The 24288-nt window shown below is 50.9% G+C and overlaps 2 protein-coding genes across 4 annotated transcripts; both read right to left on the bottom strand.

Moving 5' to 3' along the window:
- Window positions 1-118: 118 nt before the first annotated feature.
- LOC124480977 (PHD finger protein 20-like) lies at window positions 119-7883 on the bottom strand. Its single transcript, XM_047040689.1, has 18 exons — window positions 7798-7883; window positions 6679-6781; window positions 6042-6213; window positions 5665-5749; window positions 5389-5465; window positions 5053-5272; window positions 4856-4951; window positions 4658-4774; window positions 4484-4543; window positions 4093-4398; window positions 3854-3934; window positions 3626-3736; window positions 3107-3267; window positions 2923-3022; window positions 2638-2833; window positions 2209-2554; window positions 1730-2030; window positions 119-1582 (listed from the first exon to the last, which is right to left on the bottom strand). Exons 2-18 carry the CDS (start codon window positions 6759-6761, stop codon window positions 1428-1430), a joined length of 2667 nt encoding a protein of 888 aa, XP_046896645.1. The 5' UTR covers window positions 6762-6781; window positions 7798-7883; the 3' UTR covers window positions 119-1427.
- Window positions 7884-8070: 187 nt separating this feature from the next.
- LOC124480969 (rho GTPase-activating protein 39-like) lies at window positions 8071-21284 on the bottom strand. Of its 3 annotated transcripts, none has more exons than XM_047040669.1 (10): window positions 21104-21284; window positions 17702-18100; window positions 13146-14322; window positions 11977-12604; window positions 10385-10483; window positions 10202-10275; window positions 9871-10070; window positions 9665-9756; window positions 9383-9552; window positions 8071-9294 (listed from the first exon to the last, which is right to left on the bottom strand). In XM_047040669.1, the coding sequence occupies exons 1-10, from the start codon at window positions 21115-21117 to the stop codon at window positions 9100-9102; spliced, it is 3048 nt and encodes a 1015-aa protein (XP_046896625.1). In that variant the 5' UTR covers window positions 21118-21284; the 3' UTR covers window positions 8071-9099. The 3 variants fall into 3 exon arrangements, with proteins under 3 accessions (XP_046896625.1, XP_046896624.1, XP_046896626.1); XM_047040668.1 differs by having other exon boundaries at window positions 17702-18103; XM_047040670.1 differs by lacking the exons at window positions 17702-18100; window positions 21104-21284 and adding an exon at window positions 15063-16569.
- Window positions 21285-24288: the final 3004 nt, after the last annotated feature.

The raw sequence follows: 24288 nt of genomic DNA on the forward strand, positions 1-24288 counted from the left end.
GGAGCTTCTCAACCCCTCCGACTCGTGAAAGCTTTTTAAATAGCGTTATTCTACTGTTCTTGACGTCTCAATTTATTTTCAGCATCAGCAGCAACAACAACTCACACGTGATTTGGAGTCAAATTTTTTATGTCATGAAATTGTTTCAAAACATCAGTTCTGTAAATCTTCCACGATTGGGGGGTGGGGTAGCTAGATGAGATAAGGCTATTGATGACCTGCTTAATAACATGCACAGATACCGATAATGACAGGGACTAGTTAGATACATAATAATCTAGTCAGTTGAACTTGTTCGACCCAGACTCAAATGAATGTCCAATTAATCTCTAAAGCTTTGTTTTGGTGTGGAATCGCAATCACAACTTGGCCATAAGGTAGAGGCCTACTGCTGTGCCTGTACATACTGGGCCATCTGCTGTACCCACCTGCCATGTATACAGCAACACGCACACAACACACTGACTGTCCTGCTAAACTCTTACAGACACGCCATTTGACTTCTGACACCTACTGCCACGATACACAATGACAAATTAAACTTCGAGAAAAATAAATTACTCATGGCAAAAACACAAAATATGACAAATATAAGGACACAAAATACACAAAACGTAAAATATTTAGGTAGAACAAATCTTACATATTTAAAATATGCAAGGTACAGTATAAATGTGAAATCGGAGTTAACAAGACTTTTGTTCTTCTCATATACAGCACAGTGGCTTTTACATCCTTGAAAAACCAACTAAAAGCTTGTTTTGGTACATTCCTAATCTGGGACTGGGGCAGTTTGTGTGCTAATTTAGGAAACTATAAAACACCTGCCAATAAAGAAAATATCTAAACGTAATTTAAAATGTTGGTATGACATTTATTTTAGGGACGCAAATACCTTGTTTCAAGACTTTTTCTTAAACCTACAAATTGTTGCTACTCAAAACTGTAAAAAGCATTTCAATAAAAGTCTAACTGCAAATATGCGCAGGACAATCAATCAATTATCTAATTATATGAGGCCTCTTTAACAACATGTGATATCCATAAAAATCTATATTTCTTACAAAACTACAGAAGACCATGGTCTTCATCAAATCTATATTCTACACATCCACAACTCTACAGCAATATAAAGTATGAATAATAACCATGAATACAGAAGCTTATGCTAATATTCACTGGGGGTTCCAGTCTGTGTGGCATGGAGGATCAGTCCACTTCCTGGCATCCTCCAATATGGCTTTAAAAAAGTGCTACTAATCAAGAGCATAGGATGGAGGAATGTACAGTGGCCACAGTTCAGATTGTTCTCCTAATGCAGGAGGAGTGGAGGCCTGACGGGGGCCCTCTCCGTTCCCCTGTGGAGTTCAACTCCATTACTGGATGTGTACACCCGTTTTGCAAATGATATGTGGCAATAACATTGCTCAGTCGCGCCCCCTGGAAGAGCAACACAGAGAAATGCGCTGCACCGTGCCCAGGTCTGCCAGCAGCCGTCTGATTCGCTGCTTGAGCTGCGGGAGGCGGGCCAGAGGGTCAGGAGGCTCCAGCTCTCCAGTGTGGTCCATCCAGCTCTCCAACACTGAGAGAGAGAGAGAGAGAGAGAGAGAGAGAGAGAGAGGGAGGAGAGAGAGACACCTCAGTCCACTTGTCTCACAAAACTGCCACATAGGAGAATTGTCGCCGTACCAAGTTCCCCAGATCAGAAACCGATCAGACAGGGCCTCACCATCCAGCTCCTTCTCTATGACGTCCATCCTGTGTGTGAGCTGGTTCTGGACGGCCTGGATGTGATCCAGTAGGTTCAGCTGCCACTGCTGCTGCTGCCCGCGCTCCACTGCTACCACACAGGGGCTGGGCCGGGCTGTGTCTGTGTGTGTGTCTGTGTGTGTGTCTATGTGTGTGTTTGTGTGCGCGTCAAGCTGTGTGCTCGTGTCCGTTTCAGAGTGCATGTGTGTGGGATGGGCTTCTTCTGAAGTCTCCAGAGGTCCTCTGTTCCACTTTTCCTCGTCGACCAGGAACTCCTCTGCCTAAAAATAACACAAACACATTCAGCCGTAGTCCCAGCTCTGGAAAACGCATGCGTGCACCAGTCTCACTTTATCTCTGCCAGGTAGCTTACTCAACAGTCTCACAGGCACATACAGAGCGTAGGAGACGAGCTCTCGAGAGAGTCGTGTCCCCTGGTCCCCGTAGAAGGCGGCTCACCTTGTCTGTGTGCAGGGCTGGGGTCTTGGTGGTGGCGGCAGGGTATGTCTCTGCGGAGCCCCCGTAGATCAGATCCTCGCTGCGGCGGAGGCTGTGCTCCAGTTCGGAGCCACGCGTCTCCACCGCCAGGGCTCCTGGGTAGTACGCGGTCGTCTTCTGGTAGCAGTGCTCGCTGCTTATGTAGGACGTCTGGAAGGAGGCGACGCCCGCTTCCTTGTCGGAGGGTGCGGGGAGGGGGGGTGCCGCCTCCTCTTCAGGCTGGGCTGTGGGCACCGGCCAGGACTCCAGCCCCTCGCCCTGCTTCCAGGGCTGCTGCCACAGCCTCAGGTCAGGATGGGAGTCTGTTCTAAACACAGGGACACAACAAACTGTCAGCTCACAGTGCATGGGGGGGACCTCACGCTTGACCCTTGACCCCCCGGGACTCACTGGAGGATGCTGATCTTGAGCTGCAGGCCGTGGAAGAGGAGGAAGAGCTGCTGCAGGTCTCCGAGCAGCTGGTGGGTGGCCGCCATCTTGCTGGCGTTGTGCTGGGAGTAGTTCTCCTCCACAGACGACAGGCCGAACATGCAGCCACTGCTCAGCCAGTCGCTGTCATACAGGTACTGGTGGCTCTGCCGTTGCCCTGAGGAAGCCCACGGATCACAAACATGTTAGAGACATAGGCCTCCACGCAGTGTAGTCAGCGCACACGCACCCGCCTTTGTTTCTTACCTGCCATCTCTCTGCAAGCATAGCAAATGTAGATCTCAGGGACGTTGTCCTCGAACAGGCCCATGCACGTGCCATGCTGCCAGCACAGACACTGGTCACACTGGAACACACAGTTACAATGATTACACATGGCCAATCAGCGAGGTCGTTGTGTATGATTGCGTGCGTGTGCTGCGGGCTTCACCTGAATCATGAAGTCGTTCTCTTCTTCGACCTCGCACACGCAGCGCACCACGTCACAGTCGTGTGTCGCTGCAGTGCCACTCTGCTGTGACACGGGTGTGGTCACGTCCAGCTCCTCCTCGCTCCACTCAGCGCTGACTGTTGAACAATCACTGTCTTCCTCTGTCGGGGGGGGGGGGGAGAGAATCATGGACCAATAGGATTTGGACAAACCACCAGGCGGTCCAATCACAGACAGGTAGACAAGAGCTTGTATGGACCTACACACTTTGGCTTTGGAAGACCCACACCTTGTTATAGCAAGTTGTAAGTATGTAAGCAAGACATGGCTGGGATGACAACCTAAAAACACAGTTTGGGCCTGATGGAGACCTCATTCATACACCCTGCCTTCAAAATGTTGGTCAACATTTAAGGAATAGAATCCGTCCACAACAGTAATTGCATGGTTCTAGCAGTTCCAGTCTGGTAATAATGCAGGTGTGTGTGTGTGTGGGCTGGGGGAGGTGGGGATACCCACCATCAAAGTAGGCATCTTGTTTCAACCTGGAGGTCAGAGGTGAAGGTGTGTGTGAGAGGCGGGGCTGGGGGGAGGATAGAGTGGAGCCTTGGTTTTCACTGCGGGAATTTTCTGTCGGAGGGAACGACAAGATCGGTCAGCCACACAGGCAGGTGTACGCACACACACGCACGCACACACACACACACACACACACACACACACACACACACACAAGCTCACACGCACCTGACTTGGACCTCTTTTTCTTCTTCTTCCTCAGGACGACACGGAGGAAGCTTCTATCTCTCTTCTTTTTGACCTTCAAACCTAGAAAACAGAGAAACAGCCAGCCGGTCGGTAAATAACAGTCAGCATGAGTGTGTATGCAGCCTGAAGAGTGAGACGGACTTCCGGTCTAGAGTATTCCAGTCAGACTAAAGTGGCCCTGCTTGCTCTCCATCTAAACATGGCTCTGGGTTCCCAACCTGGTTCCGTGGTGCTCAACTCTCTGTCGTCGTGCAGGTGGTTGTTGTTCTGCTGGTTCTCCTTCCGCCTCTCGCTCAGGAAGCCCCGCCCCTCCGACAGGGCGTGCGTCTTCGCGGGCGTGTCCTGGCCGGCCGCCTGCAGCCCGCCGGCCGGCTGGTCGTCCTCGTGATAATACTTGACGTGGTAGTGCAGCAGGGACGCCTTTCTGAAGGACTTGGTGCAGCCCGCAGCCTGACACTTGAAGGGGTTGTGGTCCAGCTCAATGGACAGGATGGGAGGCGGCTGGTTTTTAATCACTCGGTACACTAGAGAAAAGACAGACGTTCAAATCACTGGTTGTGTTTTGAGGGCTTGCGTCGGACGTGCGTGTCATGGTGCGGCTGCACTCACGGGGCTCTCTGCTGTACTTGTGTGTGGTTGGCAGGTGGACTTGGCGCTTCAGTACAGTCTCTGTTGTGGCAAAGATATGAGTCAGTACTGTAGAGTCAGAAAGGGGGGGGGGGGGGGGGGGGGGGGGGAGTCAGTCGAGTCAGAAGGGGAGGGAGTCAGTACTGCAGTACCGACCTGTGTCTGGTGATGGTTCAACAGAGGCCTGGCTGTCTGTCTGAGAGGAGCTTAACACTGAAGTTCCTGGGACTGCCTCCGATCTAACCTGCTGAGTTTGGGATCCACTGCTTCTGTCTGGGGAAGAAGGAGAGCAGATGAATAAATAGCAGACAGCCACGCAGAACGGCAGGCCTGAAGGCATCCAGACAGCCATACCTCTACTGCTGCCTCGCCTCTTCCTCTTGGTGCTGTAGAGGAGCGAGGAGGAGCCCCTCTTCCTCTTCCTGGGCTCCGTTCTGCTTTGCTGGGACCCTGGGGAAAAGGGATGACAACGTTGACACATTCTCGTTGACACTTCTATTTGAGGCCAATTAAAGCTCCCCACCTTCGCTCTCCCCTCCTCCGCTCTGTACCTGCAGGCTGGGCGGGCTTGGCCGGTGGCGTGTTTTCTGCGACTTCCTCCTCCGGCTTTCTGTGTATGTCTTCTTTACCTCTCTTCTCCTCCTCCTCCACCCCCACCTTCTCCTCACTCGTTCCATTCTGCTCGGATGCGTCGCCCCCTGCTGGGCGAGTCTCTGTCTGGTCTGATTGGTTCTTCTCCAGATTTCTGCCTCTCTGGCTGGCTCTTCCAGTCTACACACACACACATCATTTGACATTTCAAATCTAAGCATTTCACTGTGAAGCAGACAGCGGGGGGTCCAGTCCCTGATGCAGACCCATCAATCCCTTCAAATAGTTGACCAGACCTCCTTCTTAGATGACTTCACTTTGGTTGCCTTCACTTTCTTCACCACTCCATCATTGAACTTCACCGTGTAGGTATCTGAAGAAACATGTTCAGACAGAGCAACATGAGCCACCCTGTACTCTTTCAGAAAACACACATTAAGTAGTGACAGCCACATCAGATGAAAACCTCTGGACATTTCCCCAGTAGATTACATTGTTAACAGACTAGAGGAGACTAGAGTTTCTAACTCCTTGCTGACAGAGCTCCAGAGCAGAGGCGGAGACAGACCCACCATCTTGGTTGACCTGCAGGATCCTGGCTGGGTAAAAGCGACAGTCAGACCAGCACGCCTGCACACGCTCGTTCACCCGGAACATCTGACAGGGCAGAACAACAGCACAGATCCTCAGTGAACATACACACTGTGATACCAAGCGAACCCTGCAGCCACACACACCCTCCAGGAGGAGTCCTAGAGCTCCTCCTGCTGGTGATAACCTTCTCTCCTCTGATTGGACAGTGACTGTGTACTACCCTTCCCCTGACATCAGACCCCACAGAAGAGGAGGGGAAGAGAAGAGAGGAGATAGAGGTGATGGTGGGACAGTACAGTAGAGGGCAGCCCCTGTAGACTATATCATGTTCCCCCCCCTCCCTCCCTCGCCTCACCGGCGTGGGGCGGGGCTCCTGAAGCCCCTCCCTCCTCAGCTGGACGCGCTCCAGCGGTCGCAGGCAGGCGGAGTTCCAGTCAAACCACTCGTCATAGCGATGGCTCCACTGGCGGTAGTGGATCAGCACTTTCTCCTGCTCCAGGTCAATCTTCTCAATAGTGGCACAGTACCTGTGGAGAGGAGAGGGGGAAGTGTTGTAGGCTGGAGTAGACGGCTAAATACAGCATAGGTCAGGAATGCGAGGGAACGCACTGTGGTCAGTCATTAACAGTGTGACTCCAGTCTAGGTTCTGTTTACACGCATTTATCAGCCAGCTGAGCTGGATGGAAAGGGAGTAACACCAGACAGGAAATAGTCCTCCCCCATCAAGAGATAAGACACCAAAATGGTCTTCTGGAAATGATCTGAGACATGAAGGTGTTACATTTAAGGGAACACAGAGACACAAATGTATGTGTGTTGGTCTGGCATACATACACTACATGCTGACATGTACAAAACACCTTGTTTGTGCATCAGTTGAGTGAGAGTCGTGGTGGTCATTTCAATTTTGTTCATCACCATGATACCATGTATAATACACTGACCCTTTGTATTCATGTAGGCGTGGACCACTAGAAAGTTTGCTACTCACCAATTTTTCTGGCTGTCACGAGCCTCTAGCTGAGCCCCCACCTCAAACTGGATCCCTCGTCTTTGGGGGGGACTGTTGGTCATCCTGGAAACTTGCTTACCTCCTTGTTGGGGGGGGGGGGGTGATTTTTTTAGACAAGATGTTTATTAAACAAACTGCTACAATGTAGGTGCATTTGGTTCACACAGAATAGATACTTCGTTTTTATTCACCACATTTTTTCTATAATAATGCTCCGCCCAACGGGTGCACCAGGGATTTAAACGAACATACCCAATCTATGACAGAGGCCTGACAGCTGTCAAATGGCGCGCTCACGGGTTTAACTTTTTCTTCAGACAAGAGACAACTGATGAGCAACACACTGAATGTGCATTTAAATACGTCATTTCATTACTTCTTTGATTAAAATTGCTATTTTATTTGATTGATGTGCGACTTTTGACATTTTAGGGGACAATGTGCATGCACCGTAGGCAACCTGGACACGAGTCGCGGGCTTCTTTCCCAAAATAACTTGTTATTATTTTCTGTCTAAATGTATAGGCTTGATAAAGAGCATGAAATGTATTTCTGATGTGAAACCAATCAGTTACAAAAGGAACAATAGTAGTCTGTACCCTCATGTCCGCGGCCGCTGAAGTCAAATGACCTGATTGGTCATAAAATGATGAGAGATTTTGATTCAGATGTTTCATTGGACACCGTTACTGTCAATCAAGCATCTACGACATCTTCGGCTGGGCCGTTTAGCTTCATTGCATTTAACAAGCTAGATAAAAACCTTTCCCGCAATTGATCTAGTAATGGTAGTTAGGAAACAGTGAAGTAAAGAAAAAAAAATTCCCACTTAATTTAAGCTGTGTTTGCATTTCCCAAATAAGATATTCAACGACTGCTAAAGCAACGCAAGGTAACCTATACGTTCTAAAACTCCTTGCCAGGCATCCTTCACGCGTGTTGAAGTTTCTTGCTAGCTTAGCCCGCTAGCTAATGTTATCTATAAAATAAGCATCTACAGTATGGATTGTACTGGAACTTTGACTTCCACATAACAGGAAAATGGCTGCATTGAAATCAAGTATTTATAAATACAACAATGAAAGAACGATACTTTACCTCGTGCTCCCTGTTGTTTTCTATGGTGTGTGACGCATGCACTTGCACGAATCCTTCGAGAAACGTGGGGCAGCTCGCGCGGACGAAACGAGGTGAATCGTTGTCTACAAAGCGAACTCACGCGCATGCGCGGAAACTAGACCGAATCATTAGCGTTTCAAGATCGAAATCATACATTGAGAAAGGAAAAACGCAAGAGAAAGAAAAAGAGGAGATTAGATAGATGTCTGACTTCTTAAACAGTTTATTGTTACCAGTAAATGAATGCTGTGGCATGATAAACAACCAAGTTTATTGCTTTTTAAAGTTGAGACGTGTGTGTGCGTGAAATGTAAACAAATGCGTTTTTCTTACAAACCCCCAGAGGGCAGTAGAGGACAGTAGCCACAAACACTCGCCTACAGCGTTGAAGTTTTCATCTAACTTTCTTTCTCCGTTACTATGGACTCTGAACCCATGCTATTTCTTCAACTCTGCCGACTGATTGTGCTTATGTGTGTGCGTGAGGTGTGCCTAATGTCACAACAGCAGGCAAGATGCATTCTCTAAACGCAAGACCCTGTCTACTGTACCAATAAAACTAAAAACACACGGAGAGATTCACACATACAATGGAAATAAAACTAAGACACGTTTATGAATTCCTACATTTACAAACAGGATTTTATCAATTACTCTTGAAATAAATGTATTCACAGGATCATAATGGACATTAAAAAGCAAAATATGTCACAGCAAAGTCACAGTTGCACCCTGAAAAGAACAAATTTACCAAGGCCATCAGTAGCGGTCAGGAACGGAGGGAGGTGTGTGTGTCTGGTGGTGACGAGGAGGAGGAGGAAGAGGAGGGGGGTGGTCACAGCAAAGAAAGGGTTAACAGCCAGCGCAAGTGCTCAGCACAAGCGCTCATTAGAGCTGCTTGTGCTTACACAGACACACACGCCTCTCATAGCCTCCATATGAGGGCCAGACCACGCTGTTACCACAGCTAAATGCAGCTGAGGCCAACCAGCGGCTGGAAGGTCTGCACACAGTAGCATCACCCTGCTTTCTCTTTCACCAGGACTGCAAGGCCTCCGTGTCAACTACTATAATGTCCTATTGTTGACAGGCCAACCTGTTAGATGTAAAACAGGCAGATAATACAATATCCAGTGGTAGGACGAAGAGAGACAAGAGATTGGTTCAGATGTCTAGTTGGCAACTGTGATTGGTTCAGAGAACCAGAGGAGACAGTGATTGGTTCAGATATTCAAGGGGACCTGTGATTAGCTGTGTGATGGGGGGGAGGGACAGGTGAGGTCATGTGATGCTGGTGATGTCAGTGGTGTCCAGGTGGACGATGAGCGTGCGCAGGAAGGACATCTCTCTGCGCGTGTTCTGGAAGATGACCAGCGGCTCATCTGATTGGCAGCGCAGGCAGTTTGGTGCCATAACCATGGCAAGGTTGTTGACATCCATCTTTGTCTTACTGACATTGACTGGCTGGGCAAACACCTGGAGCATGGGAACAGGGGGGGTCACTTTAGCATACAGATACTGTGCGCATGTGTGTGTGGGAGGGTTGTGTGTGTGTGTGTGTTACCTGTAGGAAGTGGATGAAGTAGCAGAGCACCAGTCTGTTCAGTTCCGGCAGGGACTGGACCACTCGGACAGCAGACTCCGGGTCGTCATGGTTACTAATACAGTCCTGATAGAAACTCTGAGGGATGAGAGGCTCCTCCAGCTCCCGGTACCACAGCTTCAACAGAGACGCTGCCGACACACACACACACACACACTCAATACAGTCACTAGTGTTTGTGTGGTGTGTGTGTGAGAGGTCTGTGTATGTGAGGTAGTGTGTGAGGTTGTGAGTAATAGTTACCAGGTACGGTTGGGTCCGGCAGGTTTTCTGGAATGTTCCACTGGTCGACCTGAAGCTTCAGAGCGTTGACCTCATCAATGTCCCCTGGAACCCTGCAGAGCACACACACGCTCTTACTACCTCAGCTAGCAAAGGGGGGGCGGGGGCAGTGGGTGTGTCTACAGAGGTCTAGGTCCATGTGTGTGTGTGTGTGTGTGTGTGCTGACCTGAAGATACCCTCCGTGTGTGCCCCCCCGAGGGCCAGGACGGCCAGGGAGAGCTGGACCTGCACCCAGGGCAGGCGGCGCTCAGGGTAGCTGAGGGCCTGGCGCTCCATCACCTCCTCCAGGGAGGAGCCGAACAGAGAGGGGGTGACGATGGCCCTGCGGCCCTGGCACAGCTCCTCCAGGCTGGGCTTCCTCAGGCCCTGTGGTGGGGGCAGGGGTGGGGGTACTCTGTAAACACATGGACTTTTGCAACATGTAGCATCCTGTCCCTCCCACTATACACCCCCCCCCCCCCCCTCCGGGCCCCATGTGACCTCCATCCTCCCCTAACCTTCTTGCCTCCTGTGAGTGCCACCTTCTGCAGCTTGCGGTAGCAATACTTTGCATAAGTGCTGATTGGTAGTCCTGTCAAGACAACAATAGAGGGTATTATGCAAACGCACACACACACAACCACAGACTATCGGAATCTCTGCTGCAGCACTAAGGAAGGTGTGTTGCCGTGGAGACTCACCCTCCTCTTCCTCCCCCTCAGTGTTCTGTTTCCTCTTCTTCCTGGACTTGGAGTTCTTCTTACTCCTCGCGTCCTGCTGCTCTGCCATGCGCCGTGTGACTGAGAACACACACCGTGTGGTTAACTCACACTGTCTCTCACACACACCGTGTGGTTAACTCACACTGTCTCTCACACACACCGTGTGGTTAACTCACACTGTCTCTCACACACACCGTGTGGTTAACTCACACTGTCTCTCACACACACCGTGTGGTTAACTCACACTGTCTCTCACACACTGTGTGGTTAACTCACACTGTCTCTCACACACACCGTGTGGTTAACTCACACTGTCTCTCACACACACCGTGTGGTTAACTCACACTGTCTCACACACCTGTGTGGTTAACTCACACTGTCTCTCACACACACCTGTGTGGTTAACTCACACTGTCTCTCACACACACCTGTGTGGTTAACTCACACTGTCTCTCACACACACCGTGTGGTTAACTCACACTGTCTCTCACACACTGTGTGGTTAACTCACACTGTCTCTCACACACACTGCGTGGTTAACTCACACTGTCTCTCACACACACCGTGTGGTTAACTCACACTGTCTCTCACACACTGTGTGGTTAACTAACACTGTCTCTCACACACTGTGTGGTTAACTCACACTGTCTCTCACACACACTGCGTGGTTAACTCACACTGTCTCTCACACACCGTGTGGTTAACTCACACTGTCTCACACACACCGTGTGGTTAACTCACACTGTCTCACACACACCGTGTGGTTAACTCACACTGTCTCACACACACCGTGTGGTTAACTCACACTGCCATGTTCGCATTCAGGCACATCCTCGAACACACATCCTGACCTCTCCGGCCTCTAGAAATGAAAAACAGACGACCAAGCTACAGACCACGCTCACGGCTACTCAAGTGTGCCCCCCCTGCCCCCCCCATACACACCCCCCCTGCTCTTTGCTGCTCCCTGCTTCCTACTTCTCACCTCCCACCCTCCTCCTCCCCCCTGCATCCTGTTTGAATTGGACCAGGTCCCAGGTCAGTGTTGTCTGGTTGTGTGTTTCTGACCAGCCAGGACATCCACAGTCCTCTAGGCTGCTCACCACTCCTTGAACTCTCTGTCTCTCCAACTCACTGTGAATCACTCAGAACCAAGAATGAAAATACACTTGTTGCATGACAAATACTGTAATAATGTTACAATAAACCGCAATACTCATATTACAATGCTTAGGAGGTATGGTACAAACTTCCTGAATAACCACTTCTTATTTCCTCAAAGAGATGCTAAGCTCTTGGTAATGTGCAAACAAGGAATTTGTACATTTTGTTATGATATTTAAACTTTCCTCTCAGCCCCAAAAAGTTCAAAAATGTTCCTCCACAAAATGTGCTCCCTAACCCACCCTCCATCTAACTCCAACCCCAGAACGACAACTTTGCCTCGGTGTTATCTTCACCGATATCTCAAACAGAACAGGTAGTGCTGCCTCCCGTTCCGCCTCCTGAACACACACACACATACACACACACACATACACACATACACACACACACTCACACATACTCACTCATGTCGTCGTGGCTGGGCTCCATGTGTTTGTGGATGTAGGCCTGCAGGTAGCGTGTGAACGAGGCAGAGGGGGAGAAGAAGGCCAGGCAGATGGCCAGCAGCTCCCAGCCGGCCCGCAGGCTGGCCAGCCCCGGGTTATCAGTGGTCTGTTTGACCAGCTGGACGTACAGCTCGTCCCTCAGGCCCTGCCCGCTCCAGCACCAGGTCACCAGGGTCAGGCCCGAGTTGTGGGGCGGCAGGCGTCCGGAGCGGGGCGAGCGGTCTCCCATGTACACCTGCACCAGCCGGAACATCTCACACGCCTGCTTCCTGAGGGCGGGGCCACAGCTCGCCAGCATGGGCTTCTTGATGGAGGCGGGACTCCAGGCGAGCATGCTGGCCAATGAGAGGCGGCGGCGGAAGAGTCCCTGGGTGTGCACGTTGAGGTTCTGGTTGGCCCATGCCTCTATGCTGCTGTCTGGGGGGGGCTGGCTCCGGGGGGTGTACTCGTACACTCCTCCCTCTCCTCCAGCCCCAGCACCCCTCCTCCCCCCCACCCCCTGGCTACGGCCTCTTGCCACCACCTGCCCTGTGACGCCCTGCGGTTGGGAGGGTTCCATCTGCCCCCGGCCCTCCACACTTCCTGCCTGCAGAGGAAGAGGAGGGATTAGTCAGAAACACAGTATACACACCTCGCTTACTTTAACAGTCAGACACACACACACACCACACTAGTTCATTGTTTGGACAAGGTCCCACATCCTAAGCTTGCCAGGCGGTAACGCCACATTGACTGCTAATTACAGTTAAATCAATCCTTGGTAATTATGTTAGTTTGTTTGACAAAAGAGCCACTATTACAGACCAGTCCTGCTAATCCCGTCTGTCTGGTAGCCCACGAACCCCTTAGCTTTCCGTTCCCGACGGGAATTCCACGCGGGAGGCTCATTTCCATGACTGTAGAGTTCAGGACCCGGAGTGCTATGGTGTTGTTAAAAACTGTGTGTAAAACTATGGACTGTGGCGCTCCAGTGGAATGTTTTGATTCTGTAACAGGAAGCTTGACGCTGCATTGTTCCTGCAGCAACAGGATGGGGGGTGGGGTGGGTCTCTAATATAGAACATTTCCTTAAGCCTGGAGCTATGACAGCAAACAAACAAACACACAAACACACACACACACGATACCTGACAAGGGTTCTCTGCTGAGGACTGGATGCTTGCGTCCAGCGACATCTTCTTCCCATAGGTCGCTTTATAACAGCCCTCGCCATCTACAGCCAGGGTCGAGAGGGCCGAGTCGCCATGGTTACTGGCGGAAGGGGTCAGAGAGTGGCTGCTGGACGTCCGGTCGTCCCGGGGGCCCCCGGGTCGGGCCAGGGCCTGCAGGCTGCTGCGGGGGGTGGAGCCCTCTGACAGCTGGGTCTCCAGACTGACCCTGCTGTCTCTCTTGGCCATCAGGCGCTCGCTCACCACGCTCAGCTCACCACTGCTGCCCAGCGAGCCGGGCCGAGCCCCGGCAGCCACGCCATCCAGCGCCCGCCTCCTCCTCCTCACGCTGGGGGAGGGCCCCGTGGAGTATCCTGAGTCCTGGTAGGTCACAGTGGCAGGGGCCGGGTACTCCTGATTGGCCAGGCTGTTCTGACGACTGTGGCGCGGCTCCATGTTCCTTCGGACACTGGCCTCCAGGAGGCGCCAGGACGCCGCCTTTTCCAGGCTCAGCTCCCTGGTCTGGGGCTGGGGGTGGGGCTGGAGGTGGGGCTGGGGGTGGGGCTGGGGGTGGGGCTGGGAAGAGGTAGAGGGAACCGCAGGGGAAGGAGATCCCCACGTTTCAAGATCTGGGGCGTCTGTGGGCGTCTGGGGCAAGGGCGGTGAGGGCAGAGCGGGTAAGGAGGGAAGGGGGGGTGGGGAGAGGGGGTAGTGAGGGCTGGGCTGGTACAGGACAGCAGTCTTGCTGACGGCAGGCTCCACGTTCACCATGTGCTTGATGCACTCCCGTCCCGCAGGGCTGTACTCGGTGTCGGAGGGCTGTCGGGTGTGACTGCGCGGGGGCTGGGGGGCGGGGTACTGCAGCAGCCTGCTGTGGGCCAGCATGTCCGGGGGAGGGTCTTCATAGATGGGGGGCTCATGGGGAGGCTCGTCGTAGATGGGGGGGGCAGCCTTGCTTGAGACGGCCGGGTGTTTGGGCTCCATCCTGGCTGGAGGGCGGGGTCTGTTACCGGGGGCGGAGCCACCAGGACTCCCAGGACGGACAAGACGTTTGGGACCAGCGAGGCTAGCTGATTGGTTCCTGTCGGCGTTGCTGACCTTGACCAACATGGCAGCCTTAGAGCCTGGGGCGGGCTGCCATCTTTGAGACGTCCCTCTGACACAAACACAACGTGGGATTCATTCAGTACAGGTTGTGCAAGAAGTTGGGGAAGAAACAGTTCATCTGAAAGGCCCCGACGAAACAATGGAAACAAGCCCTGACTCAGCTTCACAAACAGGAACATACACGCACACCTACATGTAGACACTTTCCAGAACTTTATGGAGTGTTTATAGGAGAAACAGAGAGAGGAAAGCAGTTTTTCCACATCAGCTGGCTCCACGGGGGGAAAAGGAATTCAACAACTCTGGCAGCGTCAAGTCTGCTCTGCCAACTCAAACTGTCTATGACCTGGCTTAACACCACACTATACTACAGCATTCTACTAAGTAGAAGACAGTACACACTACACTAAGCCAGTACACACTAAGCCAGTACACAGTACACACCACCGCCCTACCCTAGCACACGCTGACACCCAGCCCCTTATCACCCAAAAAAGAAGCAATAAAGGTTATTATAATAATGTCTAGTCGTAACGCACAGACTTCACAACATGCTTCTTAACAACACATCACTATTTTCCGTATCACATTATTAATGATTGTTAACGATTCAGCAATTCCCAGTACATTATCAGGTGGCATTGCCTTATCCGCTGCTACAGGCCCTGATTGAAATACTGCTCCACTCCACTCCGATCACCTCATCCTCCCAGCCTCCTCCTGCCCCCCCCCCCCCCATCCCGCCACCCCCCTCACCCCCCCGGCCTAATGTGATGGGAGCATACAGACCTGTGTTTCCAGGCAGACGTCCCCTGTGTCTCTACAGCTCTGCTGCTCCTCTAAGCTACTCTGACCACAGACTGCCACCAGAGAGAGGACGCAGAGAGAGAGAGAGAGAGCGAGGAGGCAAGGAGTGAGAGAGGAGGGAGGAGAAAACGAGAGGAAGGAGAGAGGGGAGGGCAGCAGTAGCAGTTTCCTGTGCCTTACTGTAGCTGGAATGTTTATGCCTTCTGGTACACTCTGATCCCACTCACATCTCCCTCCTTCTCGGCCTCTCTGAATCCCCTGGCCCTGCCTCTCTGCCTCCCCTGGCCCTGCCTCTCTGCCTTCCCCTGGCCCTGCCTCTCTGCCTTCCCCTCTCCGCTCTCCCTCCTCCCCTTATCACTCGCCATCCCCAGCTCTCCCTGCCCTTCCTCAACATCACCAGCCCCTCCTCTCACCCCCTCCTCAGCTTGTTTTGAACCTTTTTGACTCCCCATCTTCTTCTCCCTCAGTTCTCTCCCCCTCCTCTCCTCTCCCCTCCTCTTCTCTCCTCTCCCTCCTCCTCTCACTCCTCTCCTCCTCCTAGCTGTAAACACCTTACCTCTGACAGTTAGCTCCACATTTGCTCTCTGGCGTTCATGTGCATGTGTGTTTGTCTGTAGGATACAGGGACCAACATGGTGTCTATGATGTCCCAGGCCTGATGAGACAGCCTATCCAACAGCTCTGCTGTCCCCCAGAGGCATGCTGGGACCGCGAAGGGTCCTGAGAACAGAGAGGGCTGTCCGGAGGGAAAGCCCATCTCTACACAGAACAACAGGAAGTACCAGCAGGCCTTCACATTCGAACAGGCTTCCCATGATTGGATGCCTTCTGATGCCAGGTTCACTGATCCGTGATCTGATTGGACAGATCTAATGCAAGTGTAGCAGGGGAGTGTTACTCCTCCTTGTAGCAAATGACACACACAAACACACACAAACACACACACAGTTTCTTGTTACTGGGTCTCTGAGAGTTGGATTAAAGGGGACAGGGAGAAAGAAAGGACTAGAAAGAGCGGACAGGAGGGAAGAGAGTTAGAAGAGGGAGAGAGGAGTCTGAGGCCAAGACAGGGCCGTAGACATAGCTGGAGAGAGGGAGTGCAAATAAGAGAGAGAGAAAGCCGGGGCGAGAGAGGTAGAAAGAGATGGAGAAGAAAAGGGAAAGATACTGAGGCTGGTGGGAAAAGGGGGAGGAGACATCACAGAATAGAGATTTGTCATGGGAAAGCAGAACAGGGGATTTGTAATGACGATGGAATTTCTGGTTTGGAATGCATAACCCATACTCGATGTTGACCCAGTGTGTGGTAACGGTCTGGATTAAAAAACAGTTTCAGATGAGTTGTGTAGGGCGGGACACACAAACCCTAGTGCCTGACCCCTGACCCTGAGCTGAATGAAACCTGAGCCCAACATCTTTTACTCTCTCTTTCACGCATTTTCTCTCTATCTGTCACTCAATTTTCTCTCTCTTACACTCTCTCTCTCTCTCTTCGCCATCCACACACACACACACACACACACACACACACTCACTGAACAGAGAGTTGTGTGTGTGTATAAACCCAGCTTGCGATAGCTGTCAATCATCAGAGGGTTCTGGAATGAGACTGGCAGAGTTCCTGCTAAGCTGAGTCTTGGAGACTGTGACCATATTAGGCTGCTGTATCAGTGCCCCATACTGCAGCTTAACACACACACACACACACACACACACACACACACACACACACATTAGTCAGGAGTCATATGTTTACCTAAGGTGCTACGCTGACAGGTCAGTGAGTATCATAGCATTACTGGGTGACGAGGATAGTCAATGACTAACATACTGACCCGCTATAGCCTGCAGTTCTGCCCTGTTCTTAGCTGTGGAATGGGAATGTGTGTGTGTGTGAGCTGGTGAGGCAGGGTGTGTGCAGGAGACTCAGGGCTGAACAGCCAAGCTGGCAGAATGTGAGGCAGGCTGAACAGCCAGGCTGGCAGAATGTGAGGCAGGGTGAACAGCCAAGCTGGCAGAATGTGAGGCAGGGTGAACAGCCAGGCTGGCAGAATGTGAGGCAGGGTGAACAGCCAGGCTGGCAGAATGTGAGGCAGGGTGAACAGCCAGGCTGGCAGAATGTAAGGCAGGGTGAACAGCCAGGCTGGCAGAATGTGAGGCAGGGTGAACAGCCAGGCTGGCAGAATGTGAGGCAGGGTGAACAGCCAGGCTGGCAGAATGTGAGGCAGGGTGTAGGGTTTTCACCTGGCAGACTGCCAGGTGGAGATCAGGGCAATCCTCCTGCTGCTGCTCCTCGACTACCACAACATTTAACTACTGTGGAAACACCCCTCTGATTGGGTTATTTCTACTTCCTGACAGTGACACCGCCTTTTGATTCTATCAAAATTCGTTTTTTTTTTTTTTTTTGTCTGGTATAACCCTATCTCATTGGGTCATGTCGTCTTCCTGTCTGGAATAACCCTCTTTCATTGGTTCATCTACTTTCTTCCTATCTGGTGGCTACCACGTCAATCCAAAAGTAGCTGGGGTTAAGTCCCGTACGCGTAAAGAATGTTAACACACACAGACACACACACACAAACGCACGCATGGTGTACCAAATGAGAGTGCGACTGTACCTGGAGTCTGTGAAGCCCTCCGACATGTCTCTCTGGCCTCTGGAGGGGGTCTCCCTCCCCACATAGGCCGAGATCAGGCTGGGGGGGAGGGGCGCGAGCGGGTGGGTGGGACCCAGGGGTGTGTGTGCGAGGATGCATGTGTGTGTCAGGGAGCTCCTCTTCATGGCCTGGAGCTGGGCCAGGGGCAGGATGTCTCCTGCCAGGGGGCGGTGCCACACCGTCTGCCGGGTGGAGCTGTTGTAGTAGTAGAAGCGCCCCGATTGGCTGTCGAACAGCTCCCACCACTGGTTCCCGTCCGCCTGTCTGACCGCCACGCCCGCGGGCGGCTGCCAGCCGCACTCACCCGACGTCAGGTTCACGAACATCCTCCAGCCCGGCTCCACCAGCTCTACCCAGTCACTGCTGACACATGGGGGATGGAGTTCAGAGTGTGCTGACAGGACTACAAACACAGGAGCAGAGTGGATCCAGAATGTCCAGAGGCTCTCTGAGTCAGCGCCAGCAGCCTGTTCTCTTGTTGAATAAACAACAGGTGAGGCTACTGATGGATCAGGTATACACACTCTCCCACTCACTCTCTCACTTTCTCGCTCTCACACTCTCTCTCTCTCTTTCTCTCCCTCTCTATCTCTCTCTCTCTTTCTCTCCCTCTCTCTTTCTCTCTCTCCCTCCCTCCCTCTCTCTTTCGTTTCTCTCTCTCTCTCTCTCTCTCTCTCTCTCTCTCTCTCTCTCTCTCTCTCTCTCTCTCTCTCTCTCTCTCTCTTTGGTGTGAGTGTGATCCAGGATCCCCAGGTCCCTGCTCTCTTCCTGCCACCCCTGGTAACCACAGGTCACATGACCCGCCCTCCACAGCAACAGATGACATGTTGGTGGACTGTGTGTGTGTGTGTCTAGGAGAGAACAAATCCTGCTAAGATCAAATAATAACTGAAATCCCCAATAAATACAATAATCCCCATGTTAAGGGAGGAGAGAGAGAGCAAGGCAGGGGAGAGGGGGTCCTGGTGGTGGGGGCTGGGGGCTGGGGTGATAATGTGCTTTTCTTAGCCGTGTGCGTGGGGAGGGGGCAAGGGAGGGAGGGAGACGGGTGTCGAGTGTCCACAGCAACAGGGCTCACCTGTTCCCCTCACTTCACAAAATAAATAAACAGGGAAGCGGCCTTCTGTCCAGCCAACATGGACCACAGCTCTGCAAGCAATTACCTGATTGGTCATGCCTTTCCTGCTTTGCCTTGTGCCTAAAAGCAACCCACCCCCCCTCCACAGACACACACACACATGAAAACACTAGTCTCTGGCTACAAAGCTCTGCCTACCTATCTGCTATGTTTCTTAGCCACTGGGGAGAAGAGAATGGAGAGGATCGAACATCTCTCGTCTCCTGAAACAGGAGACTTCACTCAGCTTCTTCCTACACTTGTCGGAAACATACATCTGCACGATGACACCTGTTGATTCCATTCACTTTGTATGTGTGTGTGTATGTGTGTGTGTGTGTGAGTGTGTGTGTGAGTGTGAGTGTGAGTGTGCGAGCGTAGACAAGGCTCTATGGCAGGTTTTGACCCCATGTTCTCGCATGGAGAATGAATTAACCTTGACAGATGTGTCTCTGAAGACCTGCAGGAGAACAGTGGAACACCATCCTCTATAGACATGGAACACTATCCCCAGACAACCCCAGAGAGAGAGAGAGAGAGTAGGATGAAAGAGCGGAGGGGGAAGAGGGATGCGAGGATGTTTCCAGGTTTTAAAGCACTACAGAGAGAACATGTGTTTCCTCCAATCACACATCAGTGCTCCCACCCAGTCCTATTATCTCTCTCTGGCCCAGCCAACTCTGTCTCTCTCCAGCCCAGCCTAGTCCCCCTGTCTCTCTCCAGCCCAGCCTAGTCCCCCTGTCTCTCACTAGCCCAGCCTAGTCCCCTTGCCTCTCTCCAGCCCAGCCTAGTCCTCCTGTCTCTCACCAGCCCAGTCTCCCCTGTTTCTAGTGCAGCCTAGTACCCCCTGTCTCTCTCTAGCCCAGCCTAGTCCCCCTGTCTCTCACTAGCCCAGCCTAGTCCTCCTGTCTCTCACCCTCCCAGTCTCCCCTGTTTCTAGTGCAGCCTAGTACCCCCTGTCTGTCTCTAGTCCAGCCTAGTCCCCTTATCTCTCTCCAGCCCAGCCTAGTCCTCCTGTCTCTCACCAGCCCAGCTGAGTCCCACTATCTCTAGTCCCTCCTGTCTCTCACTAGTCCAGCCTAGTCCTCCCTATAACCCGGACTGCTCTCTCCCAGGTGTACCAGCTGTCTCTCTACTTCCAGAGCTCAAAGGAGCAGCAGGTCCAGGATCCCTGAGGCCCAGCTCGGGTACAGGGTTCTGAGTGTTCTAGCAGGTTCTCTGACATGGACAGACATCCCCAACACTGGGGATGAGAATCCCACATGGTGCTCTGGACAACTCTTACGACAGGAGGAGGGAGGAAAAGGAGGGAATGAGAGAAGATGGAGGGAGAAGAGGAAGCTATCCAATAGAACAGCTGGTACACCTGTCTGCTCAACACCTTACTGGTTTTGTAAAAGGTTCAAACTGTCCACTGAACTCTCAGGTTGAGCAGGAGGGGGAGGTATTTGTCAAAGAGTATAACATCATTTTGGAAGCTGAGGTGCTTCTATGTTTTTTACTTTATTTTATTTTTTTATGCCGATGATTTATAAATGACATCCCAATGATGTCATTTCTGAAGCACTTCCCACAGAGTGACACCTGGCAGTCTGAGCTGCCACCCTGCTGGGGGCTGCTTCAGGGCTGGATCAGGGCTGCTGGAGCATGCGTAACAAGCAGCCCTCTGACTGGGAAAGAAATCTGTTCCGAAACAGAACCATGCTGGTGAAGATCAAGAGTATCCTCCCCAATCTGACAGGCTGCGTCCTGCTCCGACCTCCGTCCTGAATGACTGAAGCACGGACTGAGGCACTAGAGCTGTTTAAGACACATAATACGACTAGGCCCTGAAATGAATGTTGAGCATTTGAAGTTTCAAATAGTCAGTCTCCTACACTCTATGCTCAGAAAAGCATTGCACCACAAGAACTCCATCAGGGCTGTACATTAGCTCAATGTCATATCAACATATGGGTAGCACCTATTGTGCTAAAGTATTGGTGGTAATATCCCTCCCAAGTCGTGTTCTTCTGGGCCAACGAAGGCTGACAGTTGGACTTACAGTAGCCTACAAACAAATTGAGACTCAACGTAAAGTTTCTATATTTCTAACCTTGTTGAGCTTTAGCATTAGGCCAAAACGTCAGTCAGCAACAATGTGTCTTTGACTTCGAGCATATAAACCACAAAAACTTTAACTCTAATCCGTCCACATGTTGCGTATAAATCTTCCATCGACAATAACTTGTACAGTAATAACTCACCTCGTCTCGGCCATTTTCCTTACATAGTAAGAACAGATAGTTGTGATAGGGTCCGAGTACAGTAGTAGATTCCTGTCTGAGGCTGAAGTAGGCAACCACGAACCCCAGAGCACTATTAGTGATCTACCGTGTCTGGCTGAGTCAGACAGCCAGCGTCCCCCTTCTCTCCACTCCCTCAAGCCTGTGTGACTGGTATGTAACCTGACCTCGGTACGGACCGCTCTGCACCACCCAGTGGCTGCCTGTCTGTCGGGCTCTCCCTCTGAAAAGGTTACCCGATGGGGCCATCTAGAGCCAAGATTGGAGAGTTACGTTTCCATCCCAATTAGTCAACCTGAAACCGCAGCAGCGTCATAAACCAACACCTGGCTGGAACTCCTCCGTTTCTTTTTGATTTTATGTTAAGGTCAACATTAACGAAATGTTTTATACGATGTGAAGCTCACAATACAGTGTTGAAACAAATCAAACTAAACAAAATGAGTCAATTATATTATATTTTTATACAGGCCTACTTTAAACTTCATAAACAAAACGTATTTTTGAAATACAAAATGACTGAAATTTAAGTTAAGACGTCGCTGCCTGTAATCCCCCCTCTAAAAACCATTTGGATCTTGGCTAGGCTATGTTATTATTATTTAGGCTGACAAATATGTGTGCTCGTGGGGGACTATTTTATTTAATTAACTTTTGTGTTTATAATTGCTCCGGGACAAGACCAAAATTTGCCTGTGGATCGTATGAGGCATTCCAAGGGCCAACGTTTACAATTTGGCGATTGCATTGGCCATACGTCTGTCTAGGTCTAAGAAGACAATTTGCGAAATCCTAATACAGTGATTATATTAATCAAACAATTAGGTTAGGCAGTGAGTACAGTATTGCCCACATCTGGCTGGCATGAGATAGTCCTTACCCACACTGCCGCTCGTTTTACTCTGTCAAAGCTGACGTCACAACAGCAAATTGCAATGACGCTGCTATGTAATTGTAGTCAACGAAGAACGTACTCATTAGTGTCCGAAGGTAAGTGCAGAGTAGACCCTTTGCTTTTACAGAAAACAAGAAAAGACATAGAGCAATTGACCATGGATGCCACTCCTGTAAGTACTAACTGATGTATTTCAATGTATTATTACTACTCACAGTACGTTAAATAGGCTTAATAGGAACTGATTTATCAAATGCAAGAGACGTCTTCAAATGATTTATCAGTTATTATGTTGACTCATTACATCATACTTTTTGTTTTGAAAATAAATCTCCCAGAGACACCTGCAACATCAGAGTTGTCTGCCCTTCTGGAGCTAAGAGCAAAACGGGAAGAGGCAGCGCTTAAAGTAAGAGTGGAGGTCAAAGTAACAGCCCTTCAGAGAGAGACCGTTCACAGACAGAGAGGCTCTACCACGGAGCAGCGGCACTCTGGAGCCCATGGTAGCTGCTCCCTCTGAGGAATGTTCAACAATACCTACAACTACACAGAAACAGGAAGCTGAACTCCATCTGGAGACCAACACTATGGTGAACACATGTGTGGGCCAGGGACCAGGATCAGGGATTCAAATCAAGGAGCTCAGCGAGGCCCTCCCAGTGGTGGTCAGCCCTCCGTCCGCGGACAAGGCTGTGCTCCATGTGGAGACCCCAGAGAAGGAGATCTCACGGCCCCTAGGGAACACGACAACAGCAACCATGGAGGTGATGCTACCTGAGCTCCCGTCCGGGTCCGTCGCACAGTCCTCCACCCTGGAGACGCTCCCTCCATCCCCGTTCATGGGGACTGAGGTAGGGAACACAGAGGAGCTTCGCGATGGGGCGCTCCAGTGCCAGACCATTCCCCTGGATGGCGAGGACGTCCAGCCCCAGGGAAGTGGGACGACGCTCATCGCAGATACGACGGACCTCCAGGAACTCCTCAGTCAATCACTGAGCGCTCTGACCTTTTCTCGCTTTCCGACAATGGCGAGGGCTCAAGTAGGTTACCACATTGAAGTATTTTGCTCTTTAAGAAGAAATGGAACATTTGCGAAAAGTGTCAGAGAACAGGACATTTTGGATGGTTTGCATGATAGCAACACATGCTGTGTCAAAGTGTTAGCTCAGAGTAACTTAAAGTGTTCTTAGTGGAGGCATTCTTCACTACGACATCTTCTTCCTACCATACAGACTGCTGGTCTAGGGGACTATGGCAGCACATTTAGATGCACCGTTCCCTCCTGGTGTTCAAACCCAGTGAAGGCCCGTGTCCACCAGCCAGCCAAGAAGAAGTCTGATCCTTCAGGGTCTACACACCATGCCGGTTTGGTGCCAAATACCTCTGTTCCACTTAAGGGTTAGTATTTATTCGGAAAACAGTGAGTGTTTTGAGAGATTGTTGAAGCGCAGGTAATCAATCCTCTTTTACCCTCCAGCCATCCGGAAAGAACTGGAACACCTGTTTACCCGTTTCTACAATGGACCAAATCTCAATGATGTAAGAAATGAATGCAAATGAATGATAATGTGCTTTGTAACGCCAAATCCTCTGCAAATTATTCTATTCATGCCCGATTTTGCATCGTTATTCTTAGGAAGGCTTCCTCTGCTTTGACGTGCCTGACGTAGAGATCCTTATTACTGAAGACCTGGATATCTTCAAACTAATCGATGAAACTTTGGGGTCTTCTCAGTCCTTAGATTGAGTTTCTGTGACCTCCCTGTTCCTGGCCTAAAGAATAATAAAGACTATCTTTGTGCAACTACTACCCTTTGAATATGATTAATATTGAATGCCCATCTTGAGGATGTTCTTATTGTGGGCCCATGCTTATCATGAGGGTGTGCTGATAGCGAGAGTCTTTTGATTATGAATGCTTTATCAACTCCAATTCTTATAAGGTAGCTTCTTTTAGTTCCTGCCACAAAGCATAGTCCCTTTAATCCAGCATAGTCCCTTTAATCCAGCATAGTCCCTTTAATCCAGCATAGTCCCTTTAATCCAGCATAGTCCCTTTAACCCGCCATAGTCCCTTTAATCCAGCCTAGTCCCTTTAACCCAACATAGTCCCTTTAACCCAACATAGTCCCTTTAACCCAGCATAGTCCCACACTAACGGACATTACTGACCTTGCTCTGAGTTTATTACATCGATGCAATAATATCACGTCCGATACAAGGTGACATTGATTGGACACAGACTGACAAC

This window comes from Hypomesus transpacificus, chromosome 18 (genome assembly GCF_021917145.1).
Source record: "Hypomesus transpacificus isolate Combined female chromosome 18, fHypTra1, whole genome shotgun sequence".
Lineage (NCBI taxonomy): Eukaryota > Metazoa > Chordata > Actinopteri > Osmeriformes > Osmeridae > Hypomesus > Hypomesus transpacificus.

Excerpts from the sequence above, each read along its gene's own strand:
- LOC124480977 (XM_047040689.1), bottom strand. The coding sequence starts at position 6,761 with ATGACCAACAGTCCCCCCCAAAGACGAGGGATCCAGTTTGAGGTGGGG. Across the intron at positions 5,273-5,388 it reads TGAAGTCATCTAAGAAGGAG|ACTGGAAGAGCCAGCCAGAG; the intron begins GTCTGGTCAACT and ends GTGTGTGTGTAG. Across the intron at positions 1,583-1,729 it reads CATAGAGAAGGAGCTGGATG|TGTTGGAGAGCTGGATGGAC; the intron begins GTGAGGCCCTGT and ends TCTCTCTCTCAG.
- LOC124480969 (XM_047040668.1), bottom strand. Across the intron at positions 10,071-10,201 it reads CACTCACAGGAGGCAAGAAG|GGCCTGAGGAAGCCCAGCCT; the intron begins GTTAGGGGAGGA and ends CCCCCACCACAG. Across the intron at positions 9,553-9,664 it reads GCCGGACCCAACCGTACCTG|CGTCTCTGTTGAAGCTGTGG; the intron begins GTAACTATTACT and ends GTGTGTCGGCAG.